We start from the raw sequence: 19,317 nt of genomic DNA, 5'->3' as shown, positions 1-19,317 counted from the left end.
ACCCTGTCTCTATGAAAAATACAAAAATTAACCAGACGTGGTGACATATGTCTTGTGTCCCAGCTACTCAAGAGGCTGAGATGGGAGGATTGCTTAAGTCTTGGGAGGTTGAGGCTGCAGTGAGCTGTGACCGTGCCACTGTACTCCAGCCTGAGTGACAGAGTGAGACCCCATCCCCCTCCCAAAAAGGGAAAAAAGTTTACAAGTGATTTTGATCTAAAGTTTTCATGACTTTTAAATTGCAGAAGCAGTTCTATTAATTTTAGCAGGACCACCCTTGAAAAATGATCTAGCATATGAAAGACCAGAAACTACACCACAGTAAGAGGCAGCCACATGGAAATGGAGAGAATGTGCCCTGGAGTCTGGGTAGTCACTTCTGTCATTAGCTGTGTGACAGCTGTGGCTGGGCATGCTGCTTAATCTTTTTGTTTCTAAATTGTCTCATTTGTAAAAAGAAGATGATAGAGAATTTAAATTGGGAGTAACAAGATGTTTTTGGAAAGGTGGGTTGTGTCTGTGTTGTTGAGGCCTTGAGTATCCACTTAGGAGATGGGTTTTAACCAGTAGGCAATGAGGGACCATGCAAGCCAGTAACATGATGGCAGACTTAAGAAGCTGTTCTTTTTCCCCCTTCGCTGTTCTTCCTTCACCCTCCCCCTTCCCTGGGTGGGTCAAGGGGGTTGGATGAAGTCTGGAGGTAGACGGATTTCTGTAAGAGCACTGGGATATTATCAGTGGGAAATAAAAAGAAAGGACCCATGTGAGAACCAAAGCATTAACAGAATTCTGGGACCCACAGTATGTGGAGTGAAAGAGTGAGTGAGGAGGCTGATAGGGCAGCATTGAGACTGGGTGACTGGAGGGGTAGGAGGCTCAGAAATAATGCAGTCAGGAGCAGAGCCAGCTTCTTTATTGATCTCACAGGCATGACTCACACTGCCCGCCACTTATTCCTGACTCATGCTTCCTGTCTTGCTAAGTATTTTTCTTTCCATACCATACAATGTTCCATTGGAATGGTTGGTGGAGCCTAATTTATTTTAGCAGTTTACCATCTGTTTCAGGTGGCTCGTGATTTGCACTGAAGCCATTTATCAATTAACTCAAGAGTCTGTGTTTTATGTTCCAAAGACAACCCTCCTTTTATTGCACTACAAGGTAACATTAAAGAGGAGAGAACTGCCAGCTTGCTCTTTCCCATGCCTTCCCTGGGCCCATTATCTTAACTTTCTTTTTTTCTATTGATTTATTCCTTCATGTATAAAAATGTGTTTGACTCACTCCTTTCCTATAAATCATTTCTCAATGCTGCTTCTCTCTTAAGTATTCTGTTTTTCTCCTGTTATGTGTTGGCAGACTTCTTGACACTACCTCCCACCTGCCCACTGCGACACTCAAAAACTGTTTTAAACAGTCTCTACCTGGGTGTTCCAAAGGCACAAGCCAATTCATCATTACCAAAACAGAACTCATCATTTTCTTCCTCCAACCTTGCTTTTCCCCTGTATCCTGTCCAACCCTCTTTCTTGTATCCTGTTTCTCAGTGAATGGCAACATTGTCTACTCAGTTGACTTGGCCAGAATTTGGAAATATTCTTGACTTCTCTCTTTTACCCCCTACTGCTTTTTTTTTTTCTTTTTAGCACGTAATTTCACTTTCTTTCTTCTCTCCATTCTCTCTGGCACTCATTGTCTATTAGAGACATTACTATCAAATTCAAAGTTTCTGAATTTGTCTTCTAGCATCTACTTTTGACTCTTGACTTTGACCACCTGACTTATTTTTCATTTGTCCACCGGAGTTGTCTTTCTCAGATCATATTTATTCGTGTCACTTCCTGGTTAAAATCTCTCTTGAACTCTGTTGGCTTTAACATGCTGCATGAGTTATTTCTGGTTCTAACCCCCACTACATCTCAGCTTCATTCAACATCATTGCTCCAGAGGAGACCTTGGCTGTAGCCACGTGGAGTCACTCTTTGTTACCCAACTGCAAGGCATCCTCTCTGGCCATATGCCTTCACCCATCACTTGCTCTCTTCTCTTCTTCCTTGTCCTACTCAGTCCTGCTTAGGCTGAGCTCAGATGTCATCTCTTCCAGGAAGGCTACCCTTGATCCTCTGTCCTCTCTCTGTCTTGGTTAGTTACCCTTCCTCTCTGTTCCCAGAGTCCCTCCCTAGATACTTTTTACTCTCTTATAATGGCCTATTTTGTGTTTTCTTCTTGGACTATATGTGCCTTGAGGACAGGGACAGTGACTTACCTGCTTTGAATTCACACTCTCTAGATGCTCAATAAATGTTGGTTGAATGATCGAATGAAAAATGATGTTTTCTTTTCAGCTCCACTATTACAAACTTGGTCTCATCAAGGTCCCAAGAATTTCTTAATCATCAAATCTGATTGCCTATGATCCCTTCTTGTCTTGCTTTTTCAGTAGCATTTGATTCTGGGCTTCTGTGGCATGACATTTCCTGTTTCTTTTCTCTGGGAATTATTTCTCTATCCTCAGGATAGGTTTCTTGCTCTTTCCTCACATCCAGATGTTGGCCCTAGTCTGTACCTCCAGATGTTGACCTTGGCTCTCTCTCTTTGCCCTACATTCTCACTAGGTCATGGCAGTCACAGCTAGGCGTTCACCCACTACTCTCTGGTGTTGGCATTGATTTGGAATAATGATAAGGACATTTCCACTTTACCTATTGTTTGACAACTTTAACCTTTTAAATCTTGATGAATGTGAAGCCAGTGCTACTTATGATGTGCAGTAATGTTGGGAGAATGAACTGGTTTTGGGGAAAGAGAAACAATTTTAGATTCACCGAATTTGAAATGTCAATAAGGCATTAAGTTAGAAGGTCCTAGAAGTATCTGAAAAGTAAGAGTCCCTTTCTACCTATACAGCAATTCTACATATACAGCAATTTTAGAGTGATATGATCCAAACTCTTTTCCAGGAAAATACTCCTCACAGATGTTCTTGAGGTTTTAGAGGGCACCCTCTTCCGTATCTGAGTTTGGAACCAATTGAGAAATAGACAGATGGAAATGGACATATTATTTGACACAGCAGATAGGAGACTATGACTTAAGATCAGTGACAAAGTATACTACTTCATTCCTTCTTTCCTGAATCAGATAGACTTGCCCCTCAGTCACTGCACAGCTGAACAACTGCAGGCCTCCCTGTGCTGCTGAGAGCAGACCAGGATGCATGCATCTTGCATTTAGGTCAAGGCAGGGTGGAGCAGGAGCTGAATTGTAAGCCTAGTTCTTTCTCCCAAACACTCCTCCTTTTTTCCTGGGAAGATGTGAGGGGTAGAGAGAGAGAGGCCCAGAGTGTTTCTAAGGTATTTCTAGGTAGAGATGTGAGGCCAAAGCAATGAAACATCTCCATTAACAGTAATGTTTATCCAGCATTTGGTCTAGTACTTTCTGTGCTGGAGAGTCTGTTGACTTTGTAACTCTTTCTGGTCTGTCTTGGGAAAGATTAGATAATTAGAAAGTTGTCCTTCAGATCAAAGCAGAGAAAGCGGCCTCCCCATCATCTTTTGTTTCTATTCCTTCTTCTGCATTCACAAGGAAGAAGATCAAATTTGTCAGTTATTCATGCATAGCTTTCATTTTATTTTCTAGTGCTTTTGTGGTTACTTGTTTCCAGTTTACTCAATTGTTTGTTCCTCTGTGAGTTTCTAGTCTCAGCCTTCCCTGTCCCCATCCCTGCCACTCTCTTGGCTGCTGCCTTCTAAGAATTCTCTGTTTCTAGCTTCCTCATAAAGTGGGCTGGGCCATGTTTTCTCCCTGATTCTGAGTGGTCCCACCTTCTGAAGGGCAAGGAGCTCTCCAGGTTATAGCTTGCCTGGATCTCTTTATACCTTTATACTGAGCTCCCTCATTATTGTGTCTGGGGTTTCTCTTTAAGCAATGTGAGAGAAAACTACACAAGATGTGAATATGTAACCACATGATTTATTACTTAACACAGTGAGATCAGAATCAGTGGAACAAGCAGCCTAGGATGTCCCTTGAGCACCCAGGTTCAAGTTAATCCTTTTACATGGAAAACACTTTCTCCCACGTAGAGATACCCAGGTCATTTAAGACTCTACACCAGTTACGGTTCTGCATCATGAAGGAGTCCTTTGAGCAGTAGGGAGCAGAGAATGCTCTCTGCTGAGACTCCTAAGTCCCCACTTTGTTCTTGGCTACATTCATTCTTGGGGTTAAAAGAATGTATACCATTCTACATTTCTGCCCTCTCCTGCTTTGTTTTGTTTTTCTTTTTCCCTTCAATATGGCTGATCTGTTTGGGTTTTTCCAAATTTTCTAATTTATCTTCTATTTTCATTACCATTTTTGCTGCTGCTCTGCATCTCCTATACAATGGCTTCCTTCTCCAATTAGTTTTTCATACTCAGCAGTATCTGGAGGTAGAAAAAATATTCCAAGTGTGGTCTGATTAGTGCAGCATTCAGTGCAGGTATCATCCCCACACATTAAAGTGGACATTCCTGAGCCTATCTTTACCCCTCATTGAAGCAGTGCTAGCTAGACTCACCACTGACCTGCAATAGCCTCTTCAGCATTAATTCTCTCTGGAAACTCATCCTCAGTGACAGTACTCCCACTTGGTTTTCTGTCCACCTTTTTGATCACTTATTTTAGGATTCTTTTAGGATAACGTATCCCCATTGCCTTCTTGTATGATGGTGTTTGTAAGGACTCTGTCATTGTTTCTCTGTTCTTCTCATTCCATCTTCACTTCCTGGGTGATTGCAAATACATCCTTTAGATTATAGTTATATGCTGTTTACTCAGGATTGCCAAATCTGTGTATCTCTAGCCATTTCTCTCTTCTAAGACCCAGGTCATTTAACAATGCCTGCCGGGTAACTCCACTGGAATATTTCACAGCACCTACCTCCTAGCATGTTCAGCTTGAAGCCATCACTTCGCCACCTCTCTTATGGGACTACTCCCCACCCCTCTGTATTTCTGTATTGCTTTCTTGGTAAATGGTGTCATCACTTGTCATCCAAATTACAATTGTGGGAATCATCCTAGACTTCTCCTTTTAAAAAAATTATCCACATCCCATTAGTGATTAGTGTATGATACCCACTCAAGACGCATTTTCATTTAGGAATAAATATAAAATGGGATTTCACATTATTTCAAGTTTTGCCACATAGTAAGGCTTATGTTTCTATTTCACTATTTTAAATTCACCAAATTCAAATTTGTATAAAATGCATCCACACTACCCTGAGAACTATGCTTGGATTTTTGCTATTAGTTATGTCATGTAATCCTCCCCATATCTTTGTGAGGTAGGTTTTTTTTTTTTTTTCTATTTTGCAAATGAAATAAATGATGCTTGGGGAATTAGGTTAAATCACAGTGGTATGGTTGAATTTGGCCTACTGTATAATCCCTTTTTACTTCATAGAGAGTGTAAATTATACTCCCTAATGTATGTGGGATTTTTATTTACAATTTTTAAATTTCAATACCTTTAGGGGTACAAGTGGTTTTTGGTTATATGGATGAATTATATACTGGTGAAATCGGTAATTTTAGGGTAACTGTCACCTGAATACTATACATTGTACACAGTATACAGTACATTTTTTTTATTCCTCACCCCTCTCTTGCCTTCTCCCTTTCAGAGTCTCCAGTGTCCATTATACCACTCTGTATGCCTTTGAATACGCATAGCTTAGCTCCCACTTATAAGTGAGAACATACAGTATTTGGTTTTCCCTTCCTGAGTTATTTCACTTAGAATAATGGCCTCCAGTTCCATCCAAATTGCTGCAAAAGACATTATTTTTTGTGACTTAGTTGTATTCCATGGTGTGTATTTATGTGTGTGTGTGTGTATCACATTTAGATATATATGGATATATATACACATACACACACACACACACATATATATATATATAAATAACAATTTTCTTTACTCATTAATTGATGGGCACTTAGTTTGGTTGATATCTTTGCAGTTGTGAATTATGGTGTGATAAAGAGAAATGAAGCCAAATAGTTACAACCAACTGATCTCTGAAAGCATACAAAAAAAAATATACTCCCTAGTATTTCAATGAAAATAAATGTTATATTTATTCCTTTACAATAGGCCCATCTGCTGCATGTCCCCACCCATTTAACCAGTAAATTCAATCTCAATCATCACATTCAGTTCTAATACCCTTCTGCCCCTGCTGCTTGGTTGTGCAGGAGTCTTAGAGGTGTCTTACAGCCAAAGCACCCATGAAGAGAGCTGGACTGGAGTCCACATCCACATGGGCAGCCGTGGCTACGCTCACTGCCTAAATCGACACAGTCCGTTGTAGGCGGGAGACACCATGGTTTCTGAGCCCAGCTTGGGCACAGGGACCATGGCCCTCAAGGCAGATCTTTTGATCATCAGTTGCCATGACTTTCTGATGGTGCCCATTAGAGGGCCTGCCACATTTTAGGAAGGTCTACATGGGAATGTGGCACAAGTATCTGTCATGAGCCTCCATTCCTTCCCTAAGTCTCAGCGACTTTCCAACCTCCCCATCCCCACACACCAGCAACATTTTTCATAGATTGGCCCAATTTCTCTCTTGAAGGCTAGGTATTTTGTGGGGCTGGTTTGGCTTCTGATGGTTGGCAACTTCTGCTTTTGGCTCTGCCATGTAAATGCCATGAAAGGACTCAAATATTAGCACATAAGCCTTAATGTCTTCCCATTTCTTCTGGCATCCTAAAGTAAAGAGAATAGGCAAAGATGAGTATTTCAACAGATTATTTGCAAAGTGCTATGATGTCTCCTACTAAATGTATTGATGGCAGGAGGGCATTGTGCCAGGTTCCAGGGATGTGGGGTGTGGATTACTGAGTATCTCCCATGCATTCTAGGCACTGTTCACACATGCTCAACGTGTGTTATCTTGTTCATACTCATCCATTTTATGAGTGAATATGCCCATTTTATGAGACAAAGGCTTGGGTCATAGCAATTTAGTGGTGAAATTGGCATTTGAAATTGGATTTGTTTGAATCTAAATGTTGGTTTTTTCCCCCAGTACATGATAATGCCCGTCCTTGAGCTTGTGTTGAACAAAAACTCTGAGGTCTTTATCTGAACTGCTGACTGGATGTTCTGCCTTGTGTCACTGCTAATCTCAACTCTAGCATAACCGTTTCTGTTATTCCTGTTCAATTTCATCTTGTTGATTTTGCTTCTGATTCCAATATTCAGTGAGTCAGCTATGTCTTCCAGCTCTATGGAATTCACTGATTTCATAAACATGAATATAGCTTTATCTATGTAAAAAAAAATGTTGAACACAAATCCCATCTACTCTCCCTTTCAGGGGATCTTCCTGCTGCCCCTGAGTTGTAACATGCCTCTATGGGTTGTTGGTTAGTTATCTATCCACAGTTTGTACCTTCCCACAATATCTTATATTGTGTGGAATGTGGAGTGGTTTGTTTGCTGGTTAGAAGCTTGCTCAGGAGCATAGCCACCAGGGTGGTGTGGGTTCTGGATAGTGTGAAGTGCAGACTTTCACATAGCTGGATGTGCTAGGGCATGGTCTACAGAGAATTTGACTATAGTTTAGAAGTTCCACCAGATGCATGCCAGCCGGGTGGTGAGCATAAAAGAATTCTAAACTGGTGAGAATCCTGCAGATAGGTAGAACACAGTGGCGTGTATATGAAGCCGTCAACACATCTTAGTGACAGGCAGGTGATCAGAGACTGGGTGATCAGGTGTCAGGAGTGAAGGTCTGTCTGCAGGGATAAAGGAGAGAGAGATGAGCACAAGCAATGCAGGACCTCAATCAAGGGTAGGGTTGTCAGAATTAGCAAATAAAAAGAAAGGATGCCCAGTTAAATTTGAATTTAAGTTAAAGTTGTTATTTTTTAGTACAAGTATGTCCTGTGCAATATGTGGCATATACTAATACAAAAAATTTATTTGTTCTTTATCAGAAATACAAATTTAATTGGGCATCCTGTATTTAATATGTCAACCCTAACCCAGATAGAACTAGAAAATGGTATGCAGTTAGATTCCCCCATCTTTAAATTAAGATAATAATTGGCACGTAGCGGGGTTCTTCTAAGAATTAAAGTAAAATGCCTAACACACAGAAGTGCATAACAAATGTCAATCCCCTTTCTATCTCCATACAATTGTAATCTTCTTTCCCTTCTTACTGAAAGTAGAGCATTGAAAAAAAAATCAATTAAGTAGTTGTAATAAATAAAATGTCTCATAAGCCCCAAGAGTGAATGAACTGCCTTTGATCTGCAACATCAATCTTCTCTTGCCTTTGGACTCAGATTTGTACTGGAACTATACCACCAGCTCTCTGGGGTCTTCAGTGTGCCAGCAGAAGGTATTGGACTTCTTGGCCTTCATTCTTGTATGAGCCAATTCCTTAAAGTAATTATCTTTCTCTCTCAATATATATCTAATGGATGGATGAATAGATATGTAGATAAATAGATAGATAGGTAGATAGATAGATAGATAGATAGATAGATAGATAGATAGTTATATATATTTTCTTGGTTCTTTTTCTCTGGAGAACCCAGACTAATACAGATTTTGGTACCAAGGGTGGGTCTATAGGAACAGAATTTTAAGGATGAGTTTTTAGAATTGGTTTTTGGGTTCCTAGAATTGGCTTTCTAATGTTATCAGATTTAAAGATGCAAATGACTCTTTTTTCAGTGCTAAAAAGTGCACTGATGTTTCATGGTGTTATCTGGCAATAGAGATATGCCACATATCTCCATTGGATGTTCCCAATCAACCACTTATAAGAAGCAAGGAGCTGGTAATTGTGCATATGATACTCTCAAACATTTCTGGAAATCAAATGAATATAATTAGGTTGGCTTGTTGCTCCTAATGTCACGAACAAAGTATTGAAAGTTCTTTTCAATACTCAGGAATGCAAATTTCCATCTCAAGTACTGCATAAATGACCTGAAAGCTTCCACATGTGCCCTGAGGGAGAGTCTTATCTCCTTTAGCCACAGGGCTGAGAGTCCTGAAAATCAAATGCAGAATCTCATCCTGTGACCCAGTTTTACAGTTATCTTGTCTCATCCTGTGACCCACTTTATACTCTGTTAAAGTGAAGGCATTGACTGGGAAAGAATAGGTTTCTGACTGGGTGTGGTGACTCCCACCTGTAATCCTAGCACTTTGGCAGGCCAAGGCACGCAGATCATTTGAGGTCAGGAGTTTAAGACCAGCCCTGGCCAACATGGTGAAACCCCGTCTCTACTAAAAATACAAAAATTAGCTGGGCATTGTGGTGGGCACTTACAATCCCAGCTACTCGGGAGGCTGAGGCAAGAGAATTGCTTGAACCTGGGAAGTGGGGGTTTCTGTGAGCTGATATCACACCACTGCACTCCAGCCTGGGTGACAGAACGAAACCTCACCCCCCGCCCCCCCAAAAAAAAAACCAGAATGGTTTTCTGTAAGTTGGAATGGGGACTTGTGGGAAGACCTTAATGAAACTGGGGACATCGAGCCTCTAAGTTCTGGTGAGTCTTCTTTGCTAGTGGAAGATGCAATCTTACTCCTAGTGAAAGTGGCCTCCCCACTCCCAGTGCTAGTGGCTTCTCCACCTCAGAAGGTGGTTAATGCTACATTGCATGAGGAAATTGTAATGTACTCCACTGAGGCAACTGCCAAGCAACACAATACTGATTTTTCTTAGAACTCACCCCTACCTCCCTTCTTTGCTTCTAGTCTCATAATTAGACTCAAGTCCCAGCAGGCCCTTGAAGATGTGGGACAATATGTGACCCATGAGAAAGTGCATTACACTTCAAAACAACTACTTGAGTTTTCTAATTTATAGAGACAGAAATCTGAAAAATATGTGGAAATGGATAATGAGGGTATGGGATAATGGTAGAAAGAAGATAAAGTTGGAAGAGGCTGAGTTTATTCATATGAGTTCTTTAAACAGAGATTCTGCATTTATATTTTGGCACAAGGAGTTAGAAGGGGCTTTAAGGCTTGTATTAGTCTGTTCTCATGCTGCTAATGAAGACATACCCGACTGGGTGGGTAATTTATAAAGGAAAGAGATTTAATGGACTCACAATTACACATGGCTGGGGAGGCCTCACAATCGTGGTTGCAAATGAAGGAATAGCAAAGGGACATCTTACATGGTGGTAGGCAAGAGAGCTTGTGCAGAGGAACTCCCATTTATAAAACTTCACAGCAAAAGAAATGCCTCAGTGGGTCCATGCTCCTGGAATTCGCTGCTTTTACAGTGAACACAGTTACACTGTAGTTTTGTTTCTTGTTTTTTGTTTTTTTTTGAGACGGAGTCTTGCTCTGTTGCCCAGGCTGGAGTGCAGTGGCATGGTCTTGGCTCACTGCACTCTGCCTCCTGGGTTCACGCCATTCTCCTGCCTCAGCCTCCCGAGTAGCTGGACTACAGGCACCTGCCACTATGCCCGGCTAATTTTTGTAGTTTTAGTGGAGACGGGGTTTCACCGTGTTAGCCAGGATGGTCTCGATCTCCTGACCTTGTGATCTGCCTGCCTCGGCCTCCCAAAGTGCTGGGATTACAGGCTTGAGCCACCACGCCCAGCCATACACTGTAGTTTTTACCACTACTCTAAAGTAGCTGGTTTGATAGGATGGTGAAGTGGCCTTTGGAAGACTCAATTCCAGTCCCAACGATGGAGGAGTACCTTGCAAGGCTGGGGCAAAGTTCTCCAGGAATCTGTATATACTCTGAATCACAGTCCAATATATGATACTTTTCCTCCCACGGTCAAGATTCTTGGGTCTAGGAATCAAAGGTTGGAAATGGGAGTGGCACACTCACTATTACACCTAGTAACCCACTAGCAAAAATTTTGCTTTCTGTTTTCATAAGCTTACGCTGCTAGCCTAGAGGTTTTGGCTCAAAAAGGAGGAATGTTTACACCAGGACACAATGATAGTTCTATTGAACTAAAAGTTAAGACTGCTACCCAACCACTTTGAACTCCTCATGCCCCTGAATCAACAGGCAAAGAAGGGAATTACTGTGTTGGGTGGAGTAATTGACCCTGACTATCAAGGAGAGGTGGGACTGTTACTCCACAGTGGAGGAAAAGAAGAGTGTGTCTAGATGTGCCCGGGATCCAGTGTTTGAATGCTGGGCTGTAACTACCATGGGTCGGACCCATATGGACCTGTATAGTCAAAATAATATTTTGGTTTTTAATGGAATTTGGGAAACATAGTTGCTATAGAGTGAATGTTTATGTACTCCAAAACTCAGACGTTGAACCTAATCCCCAGTGATGGTATTTGCAGGTGATGTCTTTGGAATTGATTAAGCCATGAGGGCAAAACTCTCATGAATGGGATTAGTGCCCTTATAAAAGAGATCCCAAATTCTCCTTGGTCCTACTGCCATGTGTGGACACAGTGACATGACTGTATATAAACCAGGAAGTGGGCTCTCACCAGACGCTGAATCTGCTGGAGACTTTATCTTAGGCCTCCAACCACTAGAACTGTGAGAAATAAAATCCTCTTGTTTATAAGTTACTCAGTCTGTAGTATTCAATTTTAGCAGCTCAAATGGACTAAGACAATAGGGGAATGCTCTTTAGAATACTATCTTCTAGAGGAAGTATGTTTTCTTTGAGAAGAAGTTTCGGACTCCTGGCCTGTGGGATGAGAGACTGGCCTGTATGGAAGGTCAGAAAAAGAGGTGGGTAAGGGGGGAATTTGCAGAGGAAAGGTGTGCAGGCAGTGGATGATGGGTACATACAGGGGAACAGATCAAATAAATAAAAATTTTAGGAAATTCGGAGCCAGATTTTTTGAACTCGAAATATCTACCAGTATAAAAAGGAAGAATATTAAAATGGACCTTTTTAAACAAGCCATTTGTTCTTTCTCTGTATGCTCAGAAAATTGGTTCTATATTTCTACTGCTTTTCTGTGCTGCCACTTCTCTTTTCTAGTTGCTTTTACGTCTCTGAACGTAGGACTAATTATAATACTTCCTCTCTCTTCAAAAATATACTACAAGTACAGTACAGGTACAAAACTACAAGTATAGCTTTCAGGCCACCTGATCCACCATAATACCTTTCCAAGGCTTGTTGGCCATTTCAACAACTGATTTAATTGCTGGCATTTTTCTTGCCCTCCCCAGTACATACAGGCAAAAACTGAAGTCTTTACTTTCTTTATCATGTTCTTTGACACACAAAAGGTTTTAATTTTGATGAACTCTTATTTATTTTTTCCTTTGTTGCTCAAGCTTTTGGTGTCATATTCTGTGTTAAACCCAGGGTCATGAAGATTTATTTATCCCTATTTTTTTCCTAAGAGTTTATGGTTTTAGCTCTTTTTTTTTTTTTTTTTTTTTTTTGAGATGGAATCTTGCTCTGTCATCCAGGCTGGAGTGCAGTGGCACGATCTAGGCTTACTGCAAGCTCCGCCTCCTGGGTTCATGCCATTCTCCTGCCTCAGCCTCCCAAGTAGCTGAGACTACAGGTGCCCGCCACCACGCCCGGCTAATTTTTTGTATTTTTAGTAGAGATGGGTTTTCACCGTGTTAGCCAGGATGAACTCAATCTCCTGACCTTGTGATCCGCCCGCCTTGGCCTTGCAAAGTGCTGGGATTATAGGTGTGAGCCACCATGCCCAGCTGGTTTTAGCTCTTATAATTAGGTCATTGATCTCATTTTGAGTTCATTTTGCTATGTGGTGTGAGGTAGAGGGTCCAAATTCATTCTTTTACATTTGGATATCCAGTTGTCCCAGTCCCATTTATTTAAAAGACTTTTCTTTCCCCCATTGAATGTTTTGCCACCCTTATTGAAAATCAGATATCCAGTTGTCCCAGTCCCATTTATTTAAAAGACTTTTCTTTCCCCCATTGAATGTTTTGCCACCCTTATTGAAAATCAGTTGGCCATGATGTATGGATTTATTTCTGGTCTGTCAGCCCTATTCCATTGGTCTATATGTCTATCCTGTACCTTGATAATTTGATCACTATAGATTTGTAGTAAGTTTTCAAATCAGGAAATGTGAGTCCTCCAACTTTGTTCTTTTTCAAAATTGTTTTGGTTACTTGGGACTCCTTGCCCTTACTGTGAATTTGAGGGTCAGTTTTTTCATTTTTGCAAAAAGAGCCTTTGACATTTTTATAGGGATTACATTGAATCTATAGATCACTTTAGATAGTATTGACATCTTTAGTATTTTTATTGTTTGTAGGGTCTGTTCTTTGGATATTTGTTAGAATACTCTTATAAAACTCTTGGCCCATGTCTGTTTGGTGTTTATTCAGAGGCAGATTTTAAATTCTGATTCAATTTCTGTTATCATTGTTATATCTTCCAATCCATGAACATGGGATGTCTTTCCATTTATTTAGGCTTTTAAAAACTTTTTTACAGCAATGTTTTGTAATTTTCAGTATCCTAGTCTTTCATCTCTTTAGTTAAATTAGTTAAATTTATTCCTAGGTATTTTTATTAAAAAGTGAGATTATGCAGTAAAATATTTCAGGCATACAAAGAAATTTAATGAGCAACTGTACACTCACCACCCAGCTTAAGAAATAAAACGTAACATACAATTAAAGCCACCATGACTGCATTCTCTTTTCTCCCTCAGAGGTAATTGCTGTCTTAAATTTAGTATTTATTATTCCCTCATATAATATGGTAGGTAGAACATTACCCTACTCCCTACAAAGATGTCCACATCCCAGTCCTCAGAACCTGTGAGTATGTTACCTTACATGACAAAAGAGTCTTCTCAGATTTGATTAAGTCAAGAATTTTGAAATGAGGAGATTATCCTGGGTCACCTGGGTAGACCTAATACAATCACAAAGATATTTATAAGTAAAGAGAGAGGCAATATTTCTTAGAATGCATCTCTCCAAGGGCCAGGTAAGCCCTAGCATCTCCAGCTTTTATGACCTAGATGTGTCTCCAAGGCCCTGGGACCCATTTCTTCTTGAAATGTAAATTAGTGATCTTCCTGACACCTTGGGATCTTGACTAATCCAGGCTGTGACCATTTGACGTTCTTGGGGAGGTAAGAGAATTTTGTTATTCTTTTGGATCAGAGCAATTAACTGTTTGTCAGACAAATAACTGTTTGTCTACAAATAACTACAGATTTAATTTCAATAGTATGCAGAAAGTAAAATGTTTGTAAAGTAAGTGAAGGGTAAAATTACCTATATTTATATCACGTAGATTTCCATGCCTCTGGAGGCTAGTGCTTTTTACAGGTGCACTGAGAAATCCAAGATTTATTTCCTTGCATTGATCTATCAAGTATTGAGATAGTTTTAATATTATCTTTCATTATAATTGTGGATTTGTCAGATTCTCCTTATCACTTTGTAGCTTTGTTATTAGCTGCTTGCGTAGTTAGGATTGCTATAATCTCTAGTGAATTGCTACCTTTAATTATTATGTCGTCACCCTCTTTGTGAGATAAACTTTAAAAATCCAACTAAAATATAATACAAAACTGAAGGGTTCTTGTATCGATTCAAACCCCAAGAGTGTGCCAACAGACAACACGAGGCGGTGTGGAGCAACATGCTGTTTTAATGAGCGCCTGGGTGCAGGCAGGCTGAGGCCTAAAATGGCGTCAGCACCAAATGAGTACGGGGCAGGGGTTTTATAGTCTTCTGTAAACAGGAAGTGTCCCAGTCTGATGTAACTGCTATGTGGTACCCGGATGGCTTCTTTCTCAATCTTCAGGGGTATGTATCTTCTGGCCAGGGTAGGTGTCTTCTGGCTGGCTGTCTTCCTGCTTCTGCTATCTTGCTGACTCATGCTGCTGGCACAAGTGGCCTTGTGCCTTGGGACTGGGCCTGAGAAGGAAGGAGTTTTTCATTCCTTCAAGTTTTCAGGCTCCGGGGAGAATCCTTCATTCCTTTCTATTTGGTTATAGAAAAAAGGGAAAAGGGATGACTTTCTCAATAACTACTTCAGGCATGACATAGGGGGTGGCCTGGGCACCTTGGAAAAAGAAAACCTTAATTTTCTGGGTATTCTTGAGAGACAGGATGGTATCCATCTTGTAATTGTAGCAGGAGCATTGTCTGGATTGTCTGGCAGTCAACTGTAGTTTCAACAAGAGTTGTAATGGCTTTTATTATCAGTGGGATAACACAGGGAAGAAACAGGAGGAGCCCGGTGATGAAGATTACTGTCCTTACCAGCATTTTAAATCCTTCTAAATTAGAGAACCACCCTCCTAGAAGGTGTGCCGGATCCCATCCTTTCCAGGTTTGGACTGGTACATGGGCTACTTTTCTGATGTTTGAAGCAATTTCTAGAACTACTTTTGTGTTATCGTCTATGTCAAGACAACAATTGGAGATATTAAAGTTACCACAGACCCCACCCTCTTCTGCTAATAAGTAGTCTGGTGCTAGCCTGTTTTGATAAATTGCCACGCACATTTGTTTTTGTTGTTGTGCAAGCATTTCCAGGGTTGAGACGGTTTGGTTAGTGATTATCTTTAGAACAGCCTGTAGTCTAATTATTCTATTTAGCATATATATGGGAGTGTGATAACCCCATGAACCATCCTCCTCCCAAGTGGCAGGACCATAATATTTGATGATCCATTGTGGAGGCCACTTGTGCTCTTGCCATCTTTGGCTTCCTCCTACCTTTAAGGATCGTTTTTCTCTGTTTAAGTGATCATACGCAGGGACTCTGTGGGTGTTGGGGTTTTCCCACATAAAGGCAAAGAGGTTTTGGGAATCAGAGTGTAAAGGAATTGTGAAAAAAACATCCTTTAGGTCTAGAACAGGTGGGAGGTTGGAATAGAAGAAAGAAGCCCCAGAGGGGTCTGGATTGATGGCATTGGGTACTATGAGGAACGTAAGTGGAGAGCAGTATGGAGTTTTTAAAGGATGCCTTGGAGCAGAGTTGGGCATGAGGGCAGGACTAAGAAAGAGTGAGTGAAGGAAAAGGTGTGCAGGGAGCAGAAAAGTGGAGGGGGTTGCTCACGGTTTGGAGGCTTGTTCATCAATTCCTACAATAGAGACTTGGGAGGACTGGGTGGGTCCTGAAAAATTAGGTTGCCCTGGTATTAATTATTAATTTGAAAAACATACTGGCCTACCTGCCACCATCAGGGTTACCCTTGACTCGGATGAAGTGATGGTAGTTGCTGGGGCGTCCATTCCAAGGCACCGTTAGTCTTCAGCGGCAAGGCTGATGAGATCTGAGTGGGAGGTTTTTGCTGGCTCAGGAAGGGATGGGGGCAGTCTTTGCAGGGGCCGCTCACAGTCCAACTTCCAGCGGGGTCCTCCACAGAGCGGGCATGGCCTGGTGGGCTTACCTGGGTTTGGGCATTGTGTGGGCCACTGGCCTTCATTGCCACACTTGAAACAGGTGTCAGGTGGAGATGGATTGCTAGGAGGCTTCTCTGTGGAGCTGCGGCCCCATGGGCCTGCAGGGCCCCTAATGGCGGAGGCCAGCATTTGGAACCCTGCCTGTTTTTGCCTTTTACTTTCCTCATCAGGATTGTTAAAGACTTTGAAGGCTAAATTAAGAAGGTCTCGTTGTGGGATTTGAGGGCTGTCGTCAAGTTTCTGAAGCTTGCGCCGAATATTGGGAATGGATTGGGAGATGAACTGAAGGTTTAAAATAGAGGTTCCTTCTGGGCTGACTAGGTCTAGGCTGGTATATTTTCTCATGGCTTCAGTTAAATGAGAGAGAAAGAGGGCTGGGTTTTCATCAGGACCTTGGGTGATTTCTGAAAGTTTTTCATAGTTTCCCACTTTATGGGCAGCCTTTTTGAGTCCTGCAAGGAGGCACACAATCATGTGATCTCAAAAACAGCGCCCAGAGGCCCTGTCTTGATAATCGCAGTGGGGGTCCTGGTTGGGGACTGCCTTTGCGCCAGTAGGCTGGGCAGGAGCTTGGTGATGAATTGTATCAGCGTGTGCCTAAGCTAGGGTCCAGATATGGTCCCAGTCTTCTGGGGTGAGGGTGGAAGAGAGGATAATTTAGAGGTCATGCCAAGTTAGTTCATAAGACTGGGTGAGGTACTGAAACTCTCTAATATAAGAGAGAGGGTCTTCTGGAAACGAACCCAGTCTTTTGTTAATTTGAGTGAGATCACTGAGGGAGAAGGGAACATACTTTAACAATACCTTCAGTTCCTGCTAATTCCTAATTCCTGAAGGGGGCACTCTAGCACAGGTGCTGAAGTAAGGGTGGGGCATGGGCCAAAGATGGCGCCTGAGCTAGTGTGGGTGGGAGAGAAGGAAGAACCTGGAAGTGGTTCTTGCTGAGGGTTTGAAGGGGGAAGGGGGATTAAGCTGATAGGCAGTGGAAGATAGATAGGAGCATAAGGTGGCAGGATGGGTTTACAAGCTTCAGGAGAAGGCGGTGAGGAAGGAGAATGAGTACAGGCCATGGTAGAGTTGTCCTGAGGAGAGGACGGTGTAGGAAAAGAAGTGATGATACTGCTGACTGGGAAGATGGCATCTGGGAAGATGAAGGCGGAGAAGATTGCAGCTGAGAAGATAAAGAGGAGGCTTGGGGGATTAAAGAAGACAGTTGAGAGGGAGAGGTAGGGGCTGGGAGGGGTGGACAGCAGTCTGCTGGATCTAACGAGAAGAAGGAGGTAGGGTTGGGAGGAGAAAGGCGATCTGGGTGGTGAGAATGGAGGAGGATTTGAAAAGGTGAGCAAGAATTACAGAGGTCAGGTTGTGATCTGAGTGCAAAAAGGGCTGGACAAAAGGAATTATTCCCCATTTCTCCAGTCGTCAGCAATAATTACTTCAATTAAAATTGTAAAGTTAAATGTTCCATTTGCGGGCAATTTGGACCCATTATCCAATTCATATTAATAGTGGCCAGTCTGAATTGCAAAAAAAGACAAGGCGCTTAGGGTGGATATCTTGCCTGAGGCCTAAGGTTTGCAGGGTTTTTTTTTTTTTTTTTTTTTCAAACGAACTGTCACTCTGTCACCCAGGCTGGAGTGCAGTGATGTGATCTTGGCTCACTGCAAGCTCCGCCTCCCTGATTCACGCCATTCTCCTGCCTCAGCCTCCCGAGTAGCTGGGACTACAGGTGCCCGCCACCATGACCGGCTAATTTTTGGTATTTTTAGTAGAGATGGGGTTTCACTGTTAGCCAGGATAGTCTTGATCTCCTGACCTCGTGATCTGCCCACCTCAGCCTCCCAAAGTGCTGGGATTACAGGCATGAACCACTGCACCTGGCCAGGTTCACAGGTTGGTTTGTTGTTGTTGTTTTTTTTTTACACAGGTTTTTTATGAGGCAGCCTAGAAGGCTGTTTTTTGGAATGGAGGATGGGGAGTTTCCCATAACGGAGGGTAGGCTCCAGAGAACAGGGAAAAAGGAGACCATCCTGGGCGGCCGGAGGGAGATGATAAAAGGAGTGACCGTCACCATTGCCTTTTTCATTCCCGGGAAGGGATAAAATGGCTTAGAGGTGTCACCCTAAGACCAGATGATAAGCGAGTGCCTGGCACACATCGGAGCCTTCTTGGACCAATGCTGGATTTTTGGACTGGAGAAACCAAGAGAGGCCATGTGGATTTTTCCCTGTTAACCGGGCTCCTGGGAAACTTACCAGTAGATGAGATCAGTGACCGATGTGCATGCACAGAGAAGCGACTGGAGGCTGAGGAGCATCCTTTGTCCGGCTGCTGTGGCCTGCTTTCTGGGGTGGAGGGGTAGGTCCCCTGGGGACGTGAACTGGAGCCGCTCCCGGGTTTCAGCACCAGATAAAAGGTTCTTGTATCCATTCAGACTCTGAGAGCATGCCAACAGACAACACGAGGCAGTGTGGAGCAACATGTTGTTTTAATGAGCACCTGGGTGCAGGTGGGCTGAGGCCTAAAATGGTGTTAGCACCAAAATGAATACAGGGCAGGGGTTTTACAGTCTTCTGTAAACAGGAAGTGTCCCAGTCTAACTTAACTGCTATGTGGTACCCAGATGGCCTCTTTCTCCATCTTTGGGTGTAGGTGTCTTCTGGCTGGCTCTCTTCCTCCTTCTGCTATCTTGCTGACTCACGCTGCTGGCACAAGTGACCTTGCGCCTTGGGACTGGGCCTGAGAAGGGAGGAGTCACTCATTCCTTCAAACTTTCGGGCCCTGGGGAGAATCTCTCAAAAATAAAATGAACACAAATGAAAGGAAGACTGATAACCATCATTTTACTCCTTACTTCCGTAAGTCCAACATTTTAAAATGTCACATATAAGTGAAATCATGCAGAATTTGTCTTTCT

At 42.3% G+C, this 19,317-nt stretch overlaps 2 protein-coding genes across 18 annotated transcripts in view; one reads left to right on the top strand and one right to left on the bottom strand.

The window, feature by feature from the left end:
• Nucleotides 1-19,317, top strand: part of FBXL13 (F-box and leucine rich repeat protein 13) — a 286,030-nt gene that overhangs the window by 79,414 nt on the left and 187,299 nt on the right. The window lies entirely within an intron of this gene.
• Nucleotides 14,346-19,221, bottom strand: LOC140709681 (uncharacterized). The gene is made up of 2 exons (XM_073009215.1): nt 18,656-19,221; nt 14,346-14,903 (listed from the first exon to the last, which is right to left on the bottom strand). The coding sequence occupies exons 1-2, from the start codon at nt 18,828-18,830 to the stop codon at nt 14,494-14,496; spliced, it is 585 nt and encodes a 194-aa protein (XP_072865316.1). The 5' UTR covers nt 18,831-19,221; the 3' UTR covers nt 14,346-14,493.

The sequence above is a fragment of the Chlorocebus sabaeus genome, chromosome 21, assembly GCF_047675955.1.
Source record: "Chlorocebus sabaeus isolate Y175 chromosome 21, mChlSab1.0.hap1, whole genome shotgun sequence".
Taxonomy (NCBI): Eukaryota; Metazoa; Chordata; class Mammalia; order Primates; family Cercopithecidae; genus Chlorocebus; species Chlorocebus sabaeus.
The sequence above is the reverse complement of the archived record's forward strand: the minus strand, read 5'-3'. Positions and strand labels throughout refer to the sequence as shown.

What these genes read in the sequence shown, in the direction of transcription:
- LOC140709681 (XM_073009215.1), bottom strand. Translation starts at nt 18,830, where the DNA reads ATGGATACAAGAACCTTTTATCTGGTGCTGAAACCCGGGAGCGGCTCC. An exon ending in GTCACTGATCTCATCTACTG is followed by an intron (nt 14,904 to 18,655) that starts GTAAGTTTCCCA and finishes CTTCCTTCTCAG; the next exon opens with GCCCAGTCCCAAGGCACAAG.